The following is a 17,363-nucleotide window of genomic DNA, read 5'->3' on the forward strand; positions in this document are numbered from 1 at the left end:
GGGGCCGGCTGTATGGCCGTGGCAATTCCGCCACGGTCATAATTGCTGGCGGAACACCGCCAGCCTGTTGGCGGTGTTACCGCCAACATACCGCCGGCCGCCAGGGTCGTAATGACCCCTTATGCTTGGTGTGCCAAAAATGGGTGTTTTTTTCCAGTGATTTGCTGCTAGGGAAACCTTGCAAGCAGTCTACTAACATGGTGCTCTCAGCAACACCAACACCAAATTCAACATCTGACACTTGGGCCTGGTTACAACTTTGGCGGAGGGGGTTAATCCGTCCCAAATGTGACAGATATCCCGCCCACTGTATTACGAGTTCCACAGGATATAATGGACTCGTAATACGGCGGGGGGGATACCTGTCACATTTGGGACAGATTAACCCCCTCCGCCAAAGTTGTAATCAGGCCATTCATCTTTGTTTGTGTGATCTAGGTATTTGACCTACGCAGTAGAACACACATCCTAGAACATCCATGCAGACAGTGAGGGACATCTTAAGGATTCTGGGGGCTCTGGGCGAAAAGTATGTTGTTGGACCCCCGAACAGCTTTGAATTTATGTTCCAATTTAAGCTCTTTCATTCCCCCTTTGCCCAAGTCACTGACGGTGCACATGCATACTAGTCCAAATTCTAAATATGTTTACAGGTAATATTGAGGGACAGTGACAATATTGTAACACAACAACAGCTCACTAATATTACTGTAAATAAACTCTGTGACCCCCTCCCATTTCTTATATGTGAGATCCTGTTTTGATCTAAAAAACGTCTATATGGATGGTGCTTGAAACCTAAACACATTTCTTTGCAAAATGTCTGTAACAGACTCTAGCACATCACCCATATTAAAACTAAATTAAAGGAAAATTGTATTTAAAACAATCTGTGTAAGAAATAATGAAGGCTATCAGGGCAAGACTCTGCTGAACAGAGGTGGCTATCTCAGGGGGCCCACGAAAGGCTTAAACCCTGGGCCAGAGCTCACTTTGCCCATCTCTAAAATGTAGTATGGTAGCACATCCATTTTCCTGCAGGAACCTACACAAAAGTGCCAGAAATATTTATAGTTTCTGTACACCAAGATAACACACTAGGCACACTGCCTGGCACTAACATGAGCACAAAATGTCATGAAAACCAAACATAAAGGAAGCTAGGTGCAGGGGCATAACAAAGGCCCCCGCAGCCCCTGCGGTGTGAGGGGCCCGAGCTCCAGTGGCTTCCATCAGCAAAGTGTACTGTGCTCGGGCGGCAGGCCCCTGACTGGGTTCAGGGGGAAGTGGGCACCCTACAGGTACTCTTCAGGGGGGCCCCTTTAAGTTTTATTACACCACTGGCTTGCCACCTCAACTGCACATTATAACCTCCTTCAAATGTTATATAAAAATCATTCACAATAAGTGACATTGAAGGCACAACATCCACACATGAAAATCATTAAATCAAAATTATATAATCAGGGGATGATGTTCCTGATCTTTGGTAAACAGATGGAAAAAGCTTGGTGCCTTGTTTTCTTTTTCTTTTTTTAAATTCTCACTTCTGCAGAGTTATGGTGTCCTGGCTGTGGGTGAGCTGAGAATCAGCAGACTTGGTGAGCTTGACTGCAAGATAAGTTGGGGGGGTGTTGTCATGATGGCTTTGTAAATGATGGGGATGGTTTTGAGGATGTTGCGGACTGGCAAGAGGAACCAATGGAGTTCCATCACTATCATAGTAATTTGATACTCCTCAAAGAAAAATACCAGCTTTCGTCATTCAGGTTGTGGATGCAGAAAAGACACTGAACAGGTAAGTGGCCTTTGGCCCTATGTTTCTTTATAACCTGTGCAACAAGGTCCTTTGATAGCCTGCGAACAAAGAATGAATCTTGTATTCTGACACACAGGGCCTGATTCTAAGCTTGGCGGGCGGCGGGAGCCGCCAGCCAAGCGGAAACCGCCAGAAGACCGTACCGCGGTCAAAAGACCGCGGCGGTCATTCTGGGTTTCCCACTGGGCTGGCGGGCAACCGCAAAAGTCCGCCCGCCAGTCCAGTGGGAAACACCCTTCCCACGAGGACCCGGCTCCGAATGGAGCCGACGGAGTGGGAAGGTGCGACGGGTGCAGTTGCACCCGTCGCAAATTTCAGTGTCTGCAAAGCAGACACTGAAATTCTTTGTGGGGCCCCCAGGGGCCCCTTGACACCCCATACCGCCATCCTGTTCCTGGCGGGCGACCCGCCAGGAACAGGATGGCGGTATGGGGTGTCAGAATCCCCATGGCGGCGCAGCAAGCTCCGCCGCCATGGCGGATTCCCATGGGCAGCGGAAAGTCGGCGGTACACCGCCGGCTTTCCGCTTCTGGCCGCGGCTGTACCGCCGCGGTCAGAATGCCCGGCGGAGCACCGCCAGCCTGTTGGCGGTGCTAACGCCGACCCCGGCCCTGACGGTATTTACCGCCAGGGTCAGAATGACCCCCACAGTGTCATGTGGAAATCCTGACTACTGAACAAAGCTTTTAATTTGCTCAAAGAGAGAGACTAATCATTGTTTGTGTTTGCTAGTGTCATTACTCTGCCAGTTGAAACTGTGAACTTTGAGTGAAAAGTCAGGGACTTTCATAGAGTACATGTATTGACACAGTGCTAACTACCATGGTATACCATTTTGATCGGAGGATTGATGGCAATTAAATTCATGCTATAAATGAAACTGAAGTTGTAATATGATCCTAATTCTATGCATAATCACAGATTATCCAGCCTGTGATGTACCATGTGGATTCAGGAATTAGGGATAGAACCAAACAAACTTTCAGGGGTCCTACAAATTCACAGAGCAAAAGAAAACAGTCAAACAGCTCTTTATTACAAGAGAAAGGGATTGACGATACAGCATTACTAGTACAGTTTCAGTCGTTCATAATGTCCTCTTCATTTATGTTTTTCCCCATTTTATTACACAGGGCCTGTGCTCCCAGTGTAGTGTAACCTACAACCTTGGCATAACTATACAAGGTGCACTTTCCAACCCACGGGTGCCAAGGGTGAACATGGTTCAAAGCGCCAGCGATGAACGTGAAAGGCAAGGTATTGTAGCCCCCACAAGACACTATTCAATATGTAATTGGCATAGACGCATTGCTTTTGGGTTGCTAACAATTCCATAGTGGGATCAGTGGAAACAGAAGCAAACCTTATCTCATTTTCTACAGTATCACACACTGTGCATAAGATGAATGAACACTTTTAAATTATTAAAAATATTATTACTACAGGATCAATCTGTTTCTCTGTACTTTTGCAACAAGTACACAGAATATTCCAAAAACAGAATGTAGATATTTTATAAATACCAAAAATAAAATGAACAGTTCTAGTGTTGTTGGAATTTCATTTAAAATGTCATCTAAAACCTAAGACACTAACGTCTCCTGCTATGTCCTATACTATGAGAGAATGAATGGCAGAGCAACTTGCAGTCTAGATTTTCTTGGGAGAAGATATGTACTGCATTCCTTGTTGATAGCAAAGGCTGTTTTTATTGGTAGAGGCACAAAGACATTGTTCCCCACAAAAGGAAAACACACACTATGGTAGCTGACAGTCGGTCTTTTTCCGGGGTGCAGCATTTTCAGTGTCAGGCTTCATTTGAGACATAGCATCAGCAAAGTGCAAAGTGTGCTGGCAGCAAGGTCGACTGCCTCTGGCAGAATCTCAGGGGATAATCTGGTTGAAGAACCTCTCCTGACAAGTGGACTTCCTTATATAGCAACATTCATCAAAAGTTGGATTCCTGACATACGTTTAAGAATGTCTGACATATTCTGTGTATCAAGGTATGCATCCTAGATGTTCCTTATGAACTTATATGGTAAAAGGACATCAATTCAGACTACGCTATTTTGTTATATATATATATATATTCTTAATAATCCTTATCATGGTGAAAAGTAGATATTTGACCCAGACAAATGTTGCATTGATGTTCATATCTGTGTTATTAATTGAATGGCTTGACGCTTTCACAATTCAATACAAAGAAAAGGTCATGCAACATCTGCGTTGAACGGCAGAAGTGAACATGGTTCTGCATAAATAGGGTAAAATGGTGACTCCCATTGTATGAGAGAGGGAAGATGGCCACCTCCTCTAGTCAAGATGGAGTCTACGGCTACATAAGATGGAGTCAGACCTTAGGGAATTTATATCACAAGACTTCACATCTAAAAGATCATTGTACAACTACTAATGTGAGTACTGTAGACCTTAAACATTAGGCAGCAGGAGTTAAGGGAATATACTCAAGTTCAAAGGAATATTACATTTTCAACTGTTTTTCTCCACAGGCACAAACACACACCTGTTTGTCTTTTGTTATTTATGTTCATTCTGCTCACTTAGGCCCATATTTATATTTTTTGTGAGCCTCATTTCCATCATTGTTTTGATGCAAAAGGGGCGCAAACACAAATTATATTGATATTTTGTAGGTTTACGCCACTTTTGCATAAAAAATTATGCAAATACGGCACAAAAAAGTATGAATATGGGCCCTAGTGTCATCAGGTTGACACTGTTTATAATAAGGAGTGGGTGGCATGTGTCTTTAAGGGATGGTTGGATTCATGCTGGCTCTACAATCAGGCAGGGAGAAAGTGTTCCAATGTTTAGGTTTAGATCTTGAGTCCTGTTCCAGGCGAAGGAGGTGTGAGCTGTTAATGCAACAGAGTCAGGATTGAGAAATGTAAGTTTATAGGACCTGTAACATCAAGAAATTTGTCTGAATAAAACATGGTGTGAGTTTGTTTGAGTGGCTTGACATCTTCTTGGAATGACTTTCAATAGCCTCTTTCAGGAGAGAAGTTAATTATGTCTCTGTTTTAGCTTAGTGCTGAAGTCAACATAGACAACAGGAGGAGCAATATTTAATGAAACAAGAAGTTGTCACAAAGTCTTATATCCACTCAAGCAAACTGTTGAATACAGAGATAGAGTCTTGCATGAGTTTCTTCTAAAATTCTCATTTTTATTAAGGTAAAAAATGTTGTCCTATAGATGTAGAAGTCGTTTTCAGAGGAGAATAGGACATAGCAGTTAGTGAAAGGATTTATTTTAGGTGACACAGTAATACCACCGTCTCTAGCAAGTGGTTTCTGAAAATGTTTTACGATTGAAAACTGAGGCACATTGTGAAGGAAGACAGGAAATCTGAGCGGCAGACTAGATTCAAATAAGAGGTGGTCCACAATGTGGGTGCAGATATGGTATTTGTAATAAAATGCCTCTAATGATATGGCCACCCCGAATATTTTCTGGACTGCTGCTGCTACTAATATTTTGACTCTGCGCCCTAGGACACTGCTAATCAGGCCCCCAGTGCATATGCTAAGACCCATAAGATATACTGGAATGGGCTACACATCTAACTGACACATTTAACTTACTGATAGGTCCCTAGTATATGGTACAACAATGTACCTTGGACCTGTAAGTTAAATGTCACTAGTAGACTGTAGCAATATATCGTTCCCCCACCAAAGTGACAATGCAAAACATGTCTCCAAGCCTCCCACTGCAACCTGGATGTTCAATTTTTAAATTGCTAATACGATCTGGCGAATTAAATCCCTTTGACAAGCCTAAACCTTTTTTTTAAAATATTTCTAAATCACCCATAACACATGCCTTAATTGTCCATAGGCCAGGGTGCCTGGTGTTTAAAAGAAAGGACAGAAAAGAGAAGCTCAACAGTTAGAGCCTGGATGGAAACTCCAGATGAAAAAGTTAACCTGATAGATGACCCAGAAGGAAAGAAAATGTAAAGAATATAGCTCCAGGACACTGTACCTGTGTGGCTATAGCATGCAGGTATGTGTTTAAAGTGGACTAATAAATTATTTCAGGCAAGTAAGGCAACCAATTGAGGATGGACGGATGATCCTTACAAAAGGCAGACATCACCTGTCTTTGAAAAAAGGAACGCTTCCCTATCATCTTTGCCATCCCCTTCACCATCACAAAAGCCACTCCCCAACATGGACAACAGCAGAAAAAGAAAGTTACCTTCTGCTCCTTCAAGGGCAGCAATCTAGAAGTACTCCAAGACTATTAATCAACCTACATAATAAGTCATAATTACCTTGGCACACCAAAGAACTTACGGAAAACAAGGACACCAGACAAAGAAATGGGAAGAAATGTTGTGAATCAGAAGGCCACAAGGATCATACCAGCACTTCACTCCAATTGTTGCTCCATCATCACCACAGCTGCCGGCACCAACTACAAATCTACTATCAATGGTGCAATGAACAGAAGCAAAGCCCTTTCTAAAGCTGCTAGACACTTTTCCACCCTATTTTGTAACCTCATATCACACTTTCAGCTGACATACATAATGCTATCAACTTATACTTCATGGAGAAAATCAAGAAATTCAGACGCAACATCACCACTTCATCATTGTTATTCACACCATCACTTACACGCAGTTGCTGCACCACTAACTGGGCAATTTTCAACACAATCTAACACAGACCTCTCCAACATTCTGAACTCATTCAAAGCCAGTTCCTATAAAGAGTATATGCTTCACCCTCCATCATCAAGATTTTTCAAGTAGAAGGCCTTACACCCTTTCTCCTCATTGTCAATGCCTTGCTGACCCAGGTCACCTTCTCAGACAGCCTCAAGACTGGGCAAATCCTCCCCTTGCTGAAAAAGCTTACACTAGATCAATTTGACCTTGCCACCTTCTGTTGTATAATGCTCTTCTCATTTGTTGGAAAAATCATTGAGAATTCAGTCATCACCCAGTCACAGGAGTGCATTATCAAGGCTAACCTACTCGAAGACTATCAATCGTGGGTCAGCCTATGCTGCAGTATTGAAACAGCCAAGGTCGGAATAGTTGATGACTCCCTGTTCCTTACAGCAAAAATGAACCTTGCCCCCTAGTCCTTCTCATCCTTACAGCAAATGTCAACACTATAAGCCCTCCTACACTGAACCACACCCTGTAAATGTGAATCGGATTTGCTAGCACAATCCTACAATCCTAATTCACGAGCCAACAGTATATTGTTCAGATAGGAACCATCATACTTTAGACTCTTCCTGTCACCTGGGGTATTCCTAAGGGTCTATCTTGTCACCCATCATTTTCACCCTTTGAAAAACTTGGGCAATCCTTGCACTTGGGCCATCCTTGTAACAGCAATATCCACCAGTATGCTGATAACATCCAGCATTGCCTCAAACTCTTCTGAACTAATAGCATGCAGAGTCTTAAAGCCTGCCTCGAACACACCACAAAAGCTGGATGCCAACAAAGTACCATCTCCTAAACCCCATGAAGACTAACTTCCTCCTGTTTGCCAACAAAGCCAGATGCTCTGGAACTTAAACCTAATGGACTTCACACCCCAATTGAAAGAACATGGCAAATGCCTTGGATTCACCCAACTCAAGTTTCTCACTCAAAAAATATGCATTGTCAAAAAGACCAAAAGAACATGGTTCCAAATCTCTATCCTGACAAAAGTGAAATTTTTTCTCCTAGGAGAAGACTTCAACGACATGTCAAGTCCTAGTTCTCTCTGACCTAGAAGGAGGCAGCACAATTCTCAACAGCATCCTAAATACCACCTACACTGTCATGAAAGGAAACCTATACTCGGCATCATGGTTCAACAAGGAGCAGAAGAAATGCAACCATATTACACTTAAATGAAAGGGCCTACATTGGCTCCCCCTCCCAGTCTCGCTCATATTCAAGTCCAGTTGCATTATATACAAGGCATTTTGCACTAAGTCCCCTGTCTACCTAGCTAATTACCAATATCTGGAGGTCAGCACCAGACGAGGAGTTCAGATATCACCAGATTAAAGAATCAACAATGCAGGATGGAGAAAACAAGCCTATGCACCACAATCTAGCACAACCTTTCCTCCGACAACAGAACGTTACCAACTCTCCTATAATTCAGGAAGAAATGGAAAACTCTCCTCTCCAAGTAGAACGACCTGATACACTGACTTCTCTCTCTCACTAACTTTACCTCATTTACCTGTGTCCTCCAGCATGTACCCCTACTGGGTCTTGACCCTTGTACAGCACTCTGTTACTAACCTGCTAGATTTAAACTTTAGAAATACCCAAACATATGGACATTCTTAAAAGAGAACTAATAAGCATATCGTATGTAATGCCAAATAACAAATGTTAAGTCTAAAGCAAATGATCTACATGCAGTAATATAATAGTGAAAAAGTTAGCAAAATTAGATGCAAATTGATGACACAATGTATTTTGTAATGAACGTGCCTTCTGCTATATGGAAGACAAAACGTGAATAATTCACTCGTTCTCTGTTCTGATATTCATTGCTTGCAGAGCTGGTTCCAAGCACATTGATAATGTTTCTGAAGCTGAGTTGCGAGAAGAAAAGGACTGTAAAGATGTTTTTTCATTTTATTACATTTTGCTTTGGCAATGCTAAGAGCAATTGCCAATAAAAATAGAAAGAATAAAACAAGACAGATGCTAAGCCACTCACCATATAAATGCTTTCATACTCAGCATTGTTAATATTTCAAGTGGTTTGCTTTTCATGTTAATAAAGAGACAAATCAGAAAAGCTAATTCTGAAAAAATGAGTGGCTTGTGGATCCTCACAGAAAGGTTTCTGGTAGTTTAGCATTCAAGCATACATATCTCGTGTTGTACGCTGAGTGTCTGCTGGTGGTAATTTATTGATTGGATATTAGCACAAGAGCAGGAGAGACCACCACTGACCGCAATACAATACACTAATAGAGGTGGCACATCAAGTAATTCACCTCAAGAAATACTGCCCTGACTCAGAGGTGTATCACTGCCTGTCATGTCATCATTTCCGCTGAAAGTCATATTAATGCAGTGTGGAAGTGAAATCAAGGTTCCGAGCGTGCCCCAAACCCAAGAGTATTGCTTGTAAAGATGTCCCAGTATCCCTTAGACAAATCGAACACACAACAGAAACATTAAATAATACAGTAACTGCAATTAATTACTCCGACCACAGAAGAAAAATTGTTTACCTATGTGTTGCTGTATAAGGACACTTTTTAGTTAATGTTATCTGAAGAGTCGATGTCATCAGAGATACATATTGCAATCCTGGGTTTTCATGTGTGTTAGTAATTGGTGTAGGTGAAATGAACGAGGGCTACAACTCCCATAATGTTAAAAGTTGATCAAGAAAAACACAGTGTTGCTGTTCCTGATGAGATGAAGTCATCCGGTGACCTTATTTCAATTTCAAACATACGTATTCTAAGAGTAGCCTTTTTTTCCCTGTTAACTCCATCATCGAAGATTCCAATACTGGGATGATGGGGACCTCTAGGGGACTGAGTTAATGATAATTACCAGTCGGACACTGAGGGACCAGTGAGAAATTAGGAATTCACTGGGAAGTTGATAATGTCGTTTCGGACTCCCCCCCCCCAGTTACCCAACTGACCATACTGAAACCCTGCATCACTGTTGTGCACCAAAGAAAGCACACAGCAATAGTAAATCGCTATGAATTCGACCTCTTTTGTCAAAAGAACAGTCACATGACAGGGTACATGAAACAACAAAAAGGAGAGTTTAAGTAAAAAAACGATTTACTTGAAACACTGATAGTTAAATTATATTCAAGAAAGTTGTCACCTATGATGCAAGAAGATAGTAATTGTATTCTAAGGGCCATATTTATACTTTTTGACGCAAAACTGCGCTAACGCAGTTTTGCGCCAAAAAAATTAGCGCCGGCTAACGCCATTCTGAAGCGCCATGCGGGCGCCGTATTTATTCAATGACGTTAGCCGGCGTTAGCCGCCGGCGCTGTCTGGTGTGCGTTAAAAAAAACGACGTACACCAGGCAGCGCCGGCGTAGTGGGAAAATGGCGTATGGGCGTCCACAAATGGTGCAAGTCAGGCTGAGGCAAAAAAAATTGCCACAACCCGATTTGCGCCATTTTTTTACGACGCCCATCCCCCATTGAAATGACTCCTGTCTTAGCAAAGACAGGAGTCATGCCCCTTGCCCAATGGCCATGCCCAGGGGACTTCTGTCCCCTGGGCATGGTCATTGGGCATAGTGGCATGTAGGGGGGCACAAATCAGGCCCCCCTATGCCACAAAAAAAAATAAAAAAAAATACTTACCTGGACTTACCTTAATGTCCCTGGGGTGGGTCCCTCCATCCTTGGGTGTCCTCCTGGGGTGGGCAAGGGTGGCAGGGGGTGTCCCTGGGGGCAGGGGAGGGCACCTCTGGGCTCATTCTGAGCCCACAGGTCCCTTAACGCCTGCCCTGACCCAGGCGCTAAAATCCGGCGCTAATGCGGGTTTTTTAGACCCGCTCACTCCCGGGCGTCATTTTTGCCCGGGAGTATAAATACGACGCATATGCATCGGAGTCATTTTTTAAGACGGGAACGCCTACCTTGCATATCATTAACGCAAGGAAGGTGTTCACGCAAAAAAATGACGCTAACTCCATGAACTTTGGCGCTAGACGCGTCTAGCGCCAAAGTATAAATATGGAGTTAGTTTTGCGTCGAAAAAAACGACGCAAATTCGGCGCAAACGGAGTATAAATATGCCCCTAAATGTCCACATTATTGGTTAGTGACTGTTTGTCATTTATCTAGTTGAGCATTTTACATAAACCCTTAGTCATCTTTTCTTTTATTTTTTTAATAGAAGTTATCAAAATACTTATTTTTTAAAGCACATCTCAAGATGCACGCTGGAAATAAAGGACAACATATTGCGGAATTCTGCACAGGTGAGCAAATGTACATTTAAGGGAAGACATATATGGTTATTGAACCTGCAGTTCGTTTGGAAAGTTTCCCTTCTTGTTAAAGTTGAATAAATGCGGTGTGAGTAGAGTGCATACTAAATTTAGAAAATGAACCACCACGGGCGGCTTTGAGGAAAGGAAAGACCTCGTGTCACAGCTTCAGCAACGTGGCTCTTGTAACTAGAGAGACCTCACAATAGACTTGGCGGTGCAGGGTTTTAAAGTCTACCAAGACGGGGAAGTACAGAGCATCCATTTTATGGTTCACTCTAGACTCGGAGAGCTTGAGAATTTCAGAAACCTTCCCCCTTGGAACTCAACACTACCCCCATACATTCGTTCCCTGATTGCTCCTCTGTCTTGGGCACGATACAACATACATACATCCTCAATAATTATCCAAGTGAGTGGGCAGCATAGTGTGTTCGTCTAACTGACGTTTCTCATCCACGCCGAGAGGAAAGAGGGGATAAGACAAGAAGGCAGTGGTAATTACCTTACAGGTTCTACCTAACCCAAACCTACCACCTCTATATTTTCAGTCTTAATCTATCCAGTAGAGATGTGGGTACTCCATTACAGAGCTTCTTCTAGATGACTGTCGCAAAGTCTCTGCTCTCTGTTGTATACCACAAAATCAAGGACAAAAACATTGCTTTGAAAGAACATAGTTTTTCTTAATTCTACATTCACATAGCTTGATGATATATAAATAGTGTAGGTACCCAGATTGTTGAAAATGAGTTCCTCTCATTTAGTAAGCCAGAAATTTTTGATTTGGATCGCCCTGTTTTTAGATCTTTACTGTTGGTGAGTCACACTACTCAAGTCTCACTCACTATAGTTACATGGTAAATTTGACTGTTAGGCCCATATTTATACTTTTTCAGCGCCGCATTTGCCCCGCTTTTTGACGCAAAAACGGTGCAAACTTATAAAATACAATTGTGTTTTGCAAGTTTGCGCCTTTTTTGCGTAAAAAAATTACGCAAATGCAGCGCTAAAAAAGTATAAATATGTGCCTTAAGATTTACCAGCAATTGCCACCATAATAGTAAGGCCACTGAGACACAGCTAGTGTAAGGGGCACTGGGCTGGTTATTCATGAACATGTGTGAATAGGTGCGTGCTACATTTGAGTAACTACAGTTGTGCTCAGCCTGGTAGCTATACACAGGTAACCTGCCTGTGGAAGTATTAAACTGAAATTTCAACCTGTCAAAGTAACCCATTTTAACAGGCCTACATCATCATTTTAAATATTAATGTCACCCATGTGTAGGTCACATTGCCTATAAGCAGGATTTCAATGCAGGATGTTAGGATCTGGGTCACTCAGCCCTGTGTTTGGAGACAGGTCACAGCTTATTCAAGAGTAAGTGCATGACTGTGCCCAGCATCTACCTCCCATCCTGCCCAGCATGGCCATTCAGGCAGTGCATGGCCCATCAGCCACACCTAAACTCCCTTTGTGTTTGGCTGTCTAGAGTGAATGCATAAGCCCAGGTGTCACCCACCCCAGATGTGTGTTCAGAGACATGCAGTAGGCACCAAATGTCCAAAGTAGGCAAATGCCAACTATCTAAAAGTGACAGTTTCAGGATTGCACTTTAAAAACGGACTTCACCATACGTTGTGATTTTTAATTGTGAGTCCAGAGACACCAAACGTGACCAACCTATTGCAATTGCTTCCAGATTGCGATATATATATATCTATATATATATATATATATATATATATATATATATATAGATAGATATATGTATATAGAGAGAGAGCGAGAGAGATATATAAAAAGGGAAAGGTTTGGCCTGGCAAAAGGGTTTTGGCAGGTTGATATGGCAGAGTAAAATTGCACATACAGGGTCTGCAATGGCAGGCCTGAGACATGGTTAGAGGACTGCTTGAGTGGGTGGCACAAACAGTGCTGCTGGCCCACAAGTAGCAATTAATTTACATGCCCTGGGCCCATATAGTGCACTTCAGTTGGAACTTATAAGTGAATTAAACATACAAAATGGGGTTAAGTCAACGTTTCCATGATTTAGGGGAGAGAACACATGCACTTTAGCACTGGTTAGCAGTAGTAAAGTGCACAGAGTACTAAAGGCAGCAAAATCTAGGTCAGAAAAGTGGAGGAGGTAGGTAACACTTTGGGAAGAAGACCATCCCTAGGCTATCAAGTCTCACACAGGACACGTAAAATATCTATATTTCCTTACATTGTAATATCCCCAAAATTGATTTTCTCTGTGGCAAGGCTGGATGCTGCTATTAGGAATTTCTGAACTACATTGTTGCATTTACTAAATGCTAGATAGGGATTGGTAGTGGCTCGAGAAATACTTCTTCCACTCATTCTGATTGTACTTTATAATATTCTTAAATTGTAAAGTAGAATTGAAAATTATTATTTAGGAATTACCACTCTTATAAAAGGTGGGATTTCTATGCATAACGTTTCTGCAGACTTCTATGAGCCGCTGTTTCCTGGGCTGCTGATGGCCCTCTCACTGAGAAATGTATATTGAGGCCAGATAATAGATAAAGGGGCCTGGTTGTGAGAGGAGTGGGCCTTCCTGACAGGATTGCTTGGAGAAGCTATGCCCTGCCCTGATTACACTTCATTCAAACCTTTCCACAAAGTATAATTGTATCCAAAATGGGAATGCAGCACACATGAAAATATATTATTACACTATCAAATCTGATGAGTTCATAAATCCCTAAATTATGACAGAGAACTATGCTGACATAAATTATGTACTCAAATGTGGTATCAGTATGGTACGTGATGGTTTCAAAAGAACATATTATTTAATCATTAAATTTAATCCACATAATATAAATATAACACATTTACCCAAAAAGGTGTACATGAATTACAACACAACTAAAGTTATATGACAAATAACCTGATGTTACATAAAGTGTTAACAAATATTTAACAAATTACATAATTAAGTCAAAAACGAAACAGTTCCTCCATTGAGGCATTCCTAATCCATAAAAGCAAAATCAATCAATTGGTTATGTGAGTGGAATTCATCCACTCTGATGACTTGAAGCGGAAGGATTTCTTTTCATAAAATGAGGAGATAGATTGTAAGATTCACCCAAAATCAGCCGACACGTGTTTCGTCCTACAAAGGACTTTATCAAGGCTGACAAAACAAATAATAACATAATCACTTATTTTGACCTATACTTCCGCTAATATCCAATTAAATAACAACCAAAACATTAAAATCGTCCCACAATATATCGGCATTATACTGAAGATATAAGTGTCATGAAGTTAAAAGTATGTGAATAATAAAATACACCATGATACCACAACAATCACCCAATTATAAGTGCACTAAAAGCAAACAGAAACCATCTTTCTAAGTATCCCCAATTCATGTTGGCAGTTTTATAAGTCAAACAGGCAAATGAAATTAATGTGAGAGAAACAATGGGCATAATGTCCCCATGCAAATTAGTAGTGACCAATTCCAAAAGAGAAGTGTTTCAGATAGTAACACAGGAGTTCAGAAATCAGAGATGGTCGGTGATTTATTTTTATATCTAAGAACTCCAGTGAGCACACTGGCAGAAAAAGATATATTAGAATGTGTACCTATTCTTGTTCTGTTTGTTATATTCTATTGAAGCTACAAGTCCGCACTCTCTTTCAAAGTCATAACAAGTCTGTAAGACAAGAACCATAGATGTCCCATATCCAATACATAGAATCAAATGTCTACATATTAATCAATCCAACAATCCAACTAACCTGTACTTATTAATCTCCAATGGAATAGTAACCTATGATTGCCAAAAGTCGATCACACATCAAAATGTAAGGTATCTGAAACAAATCAAATGAGGAAAGAAGCTTTTCAGTATATGGTCTGAGTAGGGAGACAAGTCTGATAGACTCTCCCCATATAGTTAGGTGTTTCCAGAGGAAAGAAGAAGACAATTATGCAAATGCCTTACAATTTATAGGCATATGTATTGGGATAGTAATCAGTCCCTAGTAATTCTAATTACCTTAACATCTCGTACACCAATACAGAGTAGACCCTTCAATTCCGGCATCAAGCAACCGAGTATTTTCAAAACTCGTCCTTTTAAGGGAAAAAGAAACGAAAGAAGGACACATCCTTCTCTCATTAAGTGCATGTCTAAAACAGCGTTTCCAATGCGGCCGCCATCTTGAAATTTTAAACCGGCATCAGATGGAAATGCCGAAGAAATAAACGAGAGACAGAAAAGCAGACACTTGGCCCTCAAGTTGCCGAGTTGAGTGTAATCCTTTTCTGGTCACAAGACCAAGGAAGTGGAGTGCTATTGATACAGAGTGTTATGCCACGAAACGCGCACATCACGCGTCATGGCAATTGCGGACGCTGTCTTACGGGAATCCACAAAGTGTTTATGAATACTTTAAAACCATAGCGGTTTCCCTGCTCGTGCCACAAAGAAACCCTCTATCTATTTTTAATGACGTGGACATCTGAAGAATGACCACCTCAACAAAACATTTACAAAAGAAACTAGTCTGCATGCACGATGGCACACCAGTTTCGGGCGCCATCTTGGAACACTCTTATTTTTGTTCATAGATATCCTAACACCACTATCCACATCGAAGTAATTTGAGAAAGAATATTTTTAACACACCAAAGAAAGAGATCACTGGTGACCATCTCAGACAGTGTTGGGATATCCCTCTTCGTATACTGTGGTCCTTTTTGAACGAGAGATGTCCGGGCAAAGTATCAATATACAAAGGTCTCACTCCAACATGATGGCAGCCACAGCTGTCCTAGTGTCCATCACCAATAGAGTGGTCACATCATAACTGAATTTACTTTGTATTGTTTTCCTGTAGATAACCTGTCCAATATATCTTTTTTTGATATGTCTATGAGAGAGCTTAGTGCAAAGTGAATACAAGCATTCCAAAAGTTTCCCAAATGTGTTAATATCCATTAGTAAGTTATTAATGTGCATGTCATACCCACCATATAATAATAGGATATTGTATATGGAGAGAGAAAGAGATCTAGACGGCAGTGTATCATGCGGGTAGTATGAGCACATGCTTGGATGTGTATAAGTATACTTTGTTTGTTATTTGCACATATATTATAATCGTTCAGCATGTTACAACGCCATAATCTTTCTTTAGAGATAAGTTTTCAAAATCAAATAGAATCATAAAAAATAATGCATTTCGTGGTCTAGGTTCATACCCATACGTATACCCTTCAACCTAAGTATCCATTTTGCCTTATTTCTTCTGAGTTCCAATTCTCGATTCCCTCCTCTAGGATGTACCAGTGTCTGACTGATACCTATGTATTTTAGCCTGGGGACCTCTGTTTCGGAATGTTCCCTGCTAACATGACGTACTATAGGTGACAATGAATCCTTAATTCTCAAAGCACGTATATGTTCTTGAATCCTCTCCTTTAGGGGTCTGATGGTACTCCCTACATACATCTTTCCACACTCGCATATCAGTATGTAGACTACATATCTAGTATTGCAATTGATGACATCTTGAATTTTGTATGTTTTGCTACCATTAAAGCTAAAATTGAAGGTCTTGTGTAAAGCAAAATTACATACATTGCATCTGCTACAATTATAAAAAAACACTAGGTTTAGCGGGTAACCAATTGGTCAATGTTTCCTTAGATGGTGGTAGGAAGCTTTTGCACACTAGATCTCGAATGGTGGTACCTTTTTTATGGATCATTGTAGGTTTAGTCAATAAAATATGTTTTAGAGTATTATCAGTGTGTAGGATGCCCCAATGTTTAGAAAGGATTTTATAAATGTCCTGACTGTTCTGACTAAATGAGGTACAGAATGACAACGATTCTATTAGTGTCTGTTTATTTTTGCCCACAATTTCTTAGGAGGGATGATCTTGACAACTTATTAACTTTCTTTCTGGCTTTGCTTATAGTTTGTATGGAATGTCCTCTCTGAACCTTTCCACAACAGATGCAAAGAAACCTGACACCAGGCCGGTCCTTGCCTTTGTCCTCCAGGAAAGGTTGAAGCCATACCTGAGGAAGAGGGAAAAACAAACTAGAACCAGTTCTAAGGTTTGAAAAATAAGTGTCTTCCACCGATAAGTTGGTGCTGTACATAAGAGCAGAATCCTCAATTGTGGCAGCACCATGGACAGCTGGAAGGACAAGTCCCCTGGTTCTCTGTTGGATTAAGGAATCTGTTTTCAGCTGACCCCTCTGGAACTTGATCGGTCTCTCCAGGGTCAGTGATTCTGCCCCCATATGCCCCCTGAGGACCAGTTGGGGGAAAACCTGGACTCTGCTGCTACCCGGGGTGCCCTGCAAGCCAGCCAGGAGGCTGTGGGATCTAGGAAAGGCAGGCAGAGGAGGAGAATGGCATAAGGAGCCAATAAATTCAGCACCCTAAAACGTTCATCCTTTTAGAGGTCAGAAGACCTTCTAAAAATTCTCTCGGTGACTAAAGGTTGCCACTAGGAGGAAAATGAGCAACATCAT

The 17,363-nt window shown here is 41.4% G+C and overlaps 1 protein-coding gene across 8 annotated transcripts in view; it reads right to left on the bottom strand.

The window, feature by feature from the left end:
* LOC138299710 (putative nuclease HARBI1) overlaps positions 1 to 14,952 on the bottom strand; it is a 167,400-nt gene extending 152,448 nt beyond the window's left edge. For 3 of the 8 annotated variants that reach the window (XR_011204819.1, XR_011204818.1, XR_011204816.1), the window contains exon 1: positions 14,869 to 14,952. Coding sequence is in view for 2 of the 8 variants with exons in the window: in XM_069238225.1 (XP_069094326.1) it covers positions 14,869 to 14,876 (8 nt within the window). In the remaining 6 variants the exon portion in view is untranslated. Of the gene's footprint in view, positions 1 to 14,608; positions 14,684 to 14,868 lie in introns of all 8 variants that reach the window. The other 5 variants (XR_011204822.1, XM_069238225.1, XM_069238215.1 and 2 more) reach the window with 2 other exon arrangements.
* Between the last annotated feature and the right edge of the window lie 2,411 nt (positions 14,953 to 17,363).

Source organism: Pleurodeles waltl, chromosome 1_2 (genome assembly GCF_031143425.1).
Source record: "Pleurodeles waltl isolate 20211129_DDA chromosome 1_2, aPleWal1.hap1.20221129, whole genome shotgun sequence".
Classification (NCBI taxonomy): Eukaryota; Metazoa; Chordata; class Amphibia; order Caudata; family Salamandridae; genus Pleurodeles; species Pleurodeles waltl.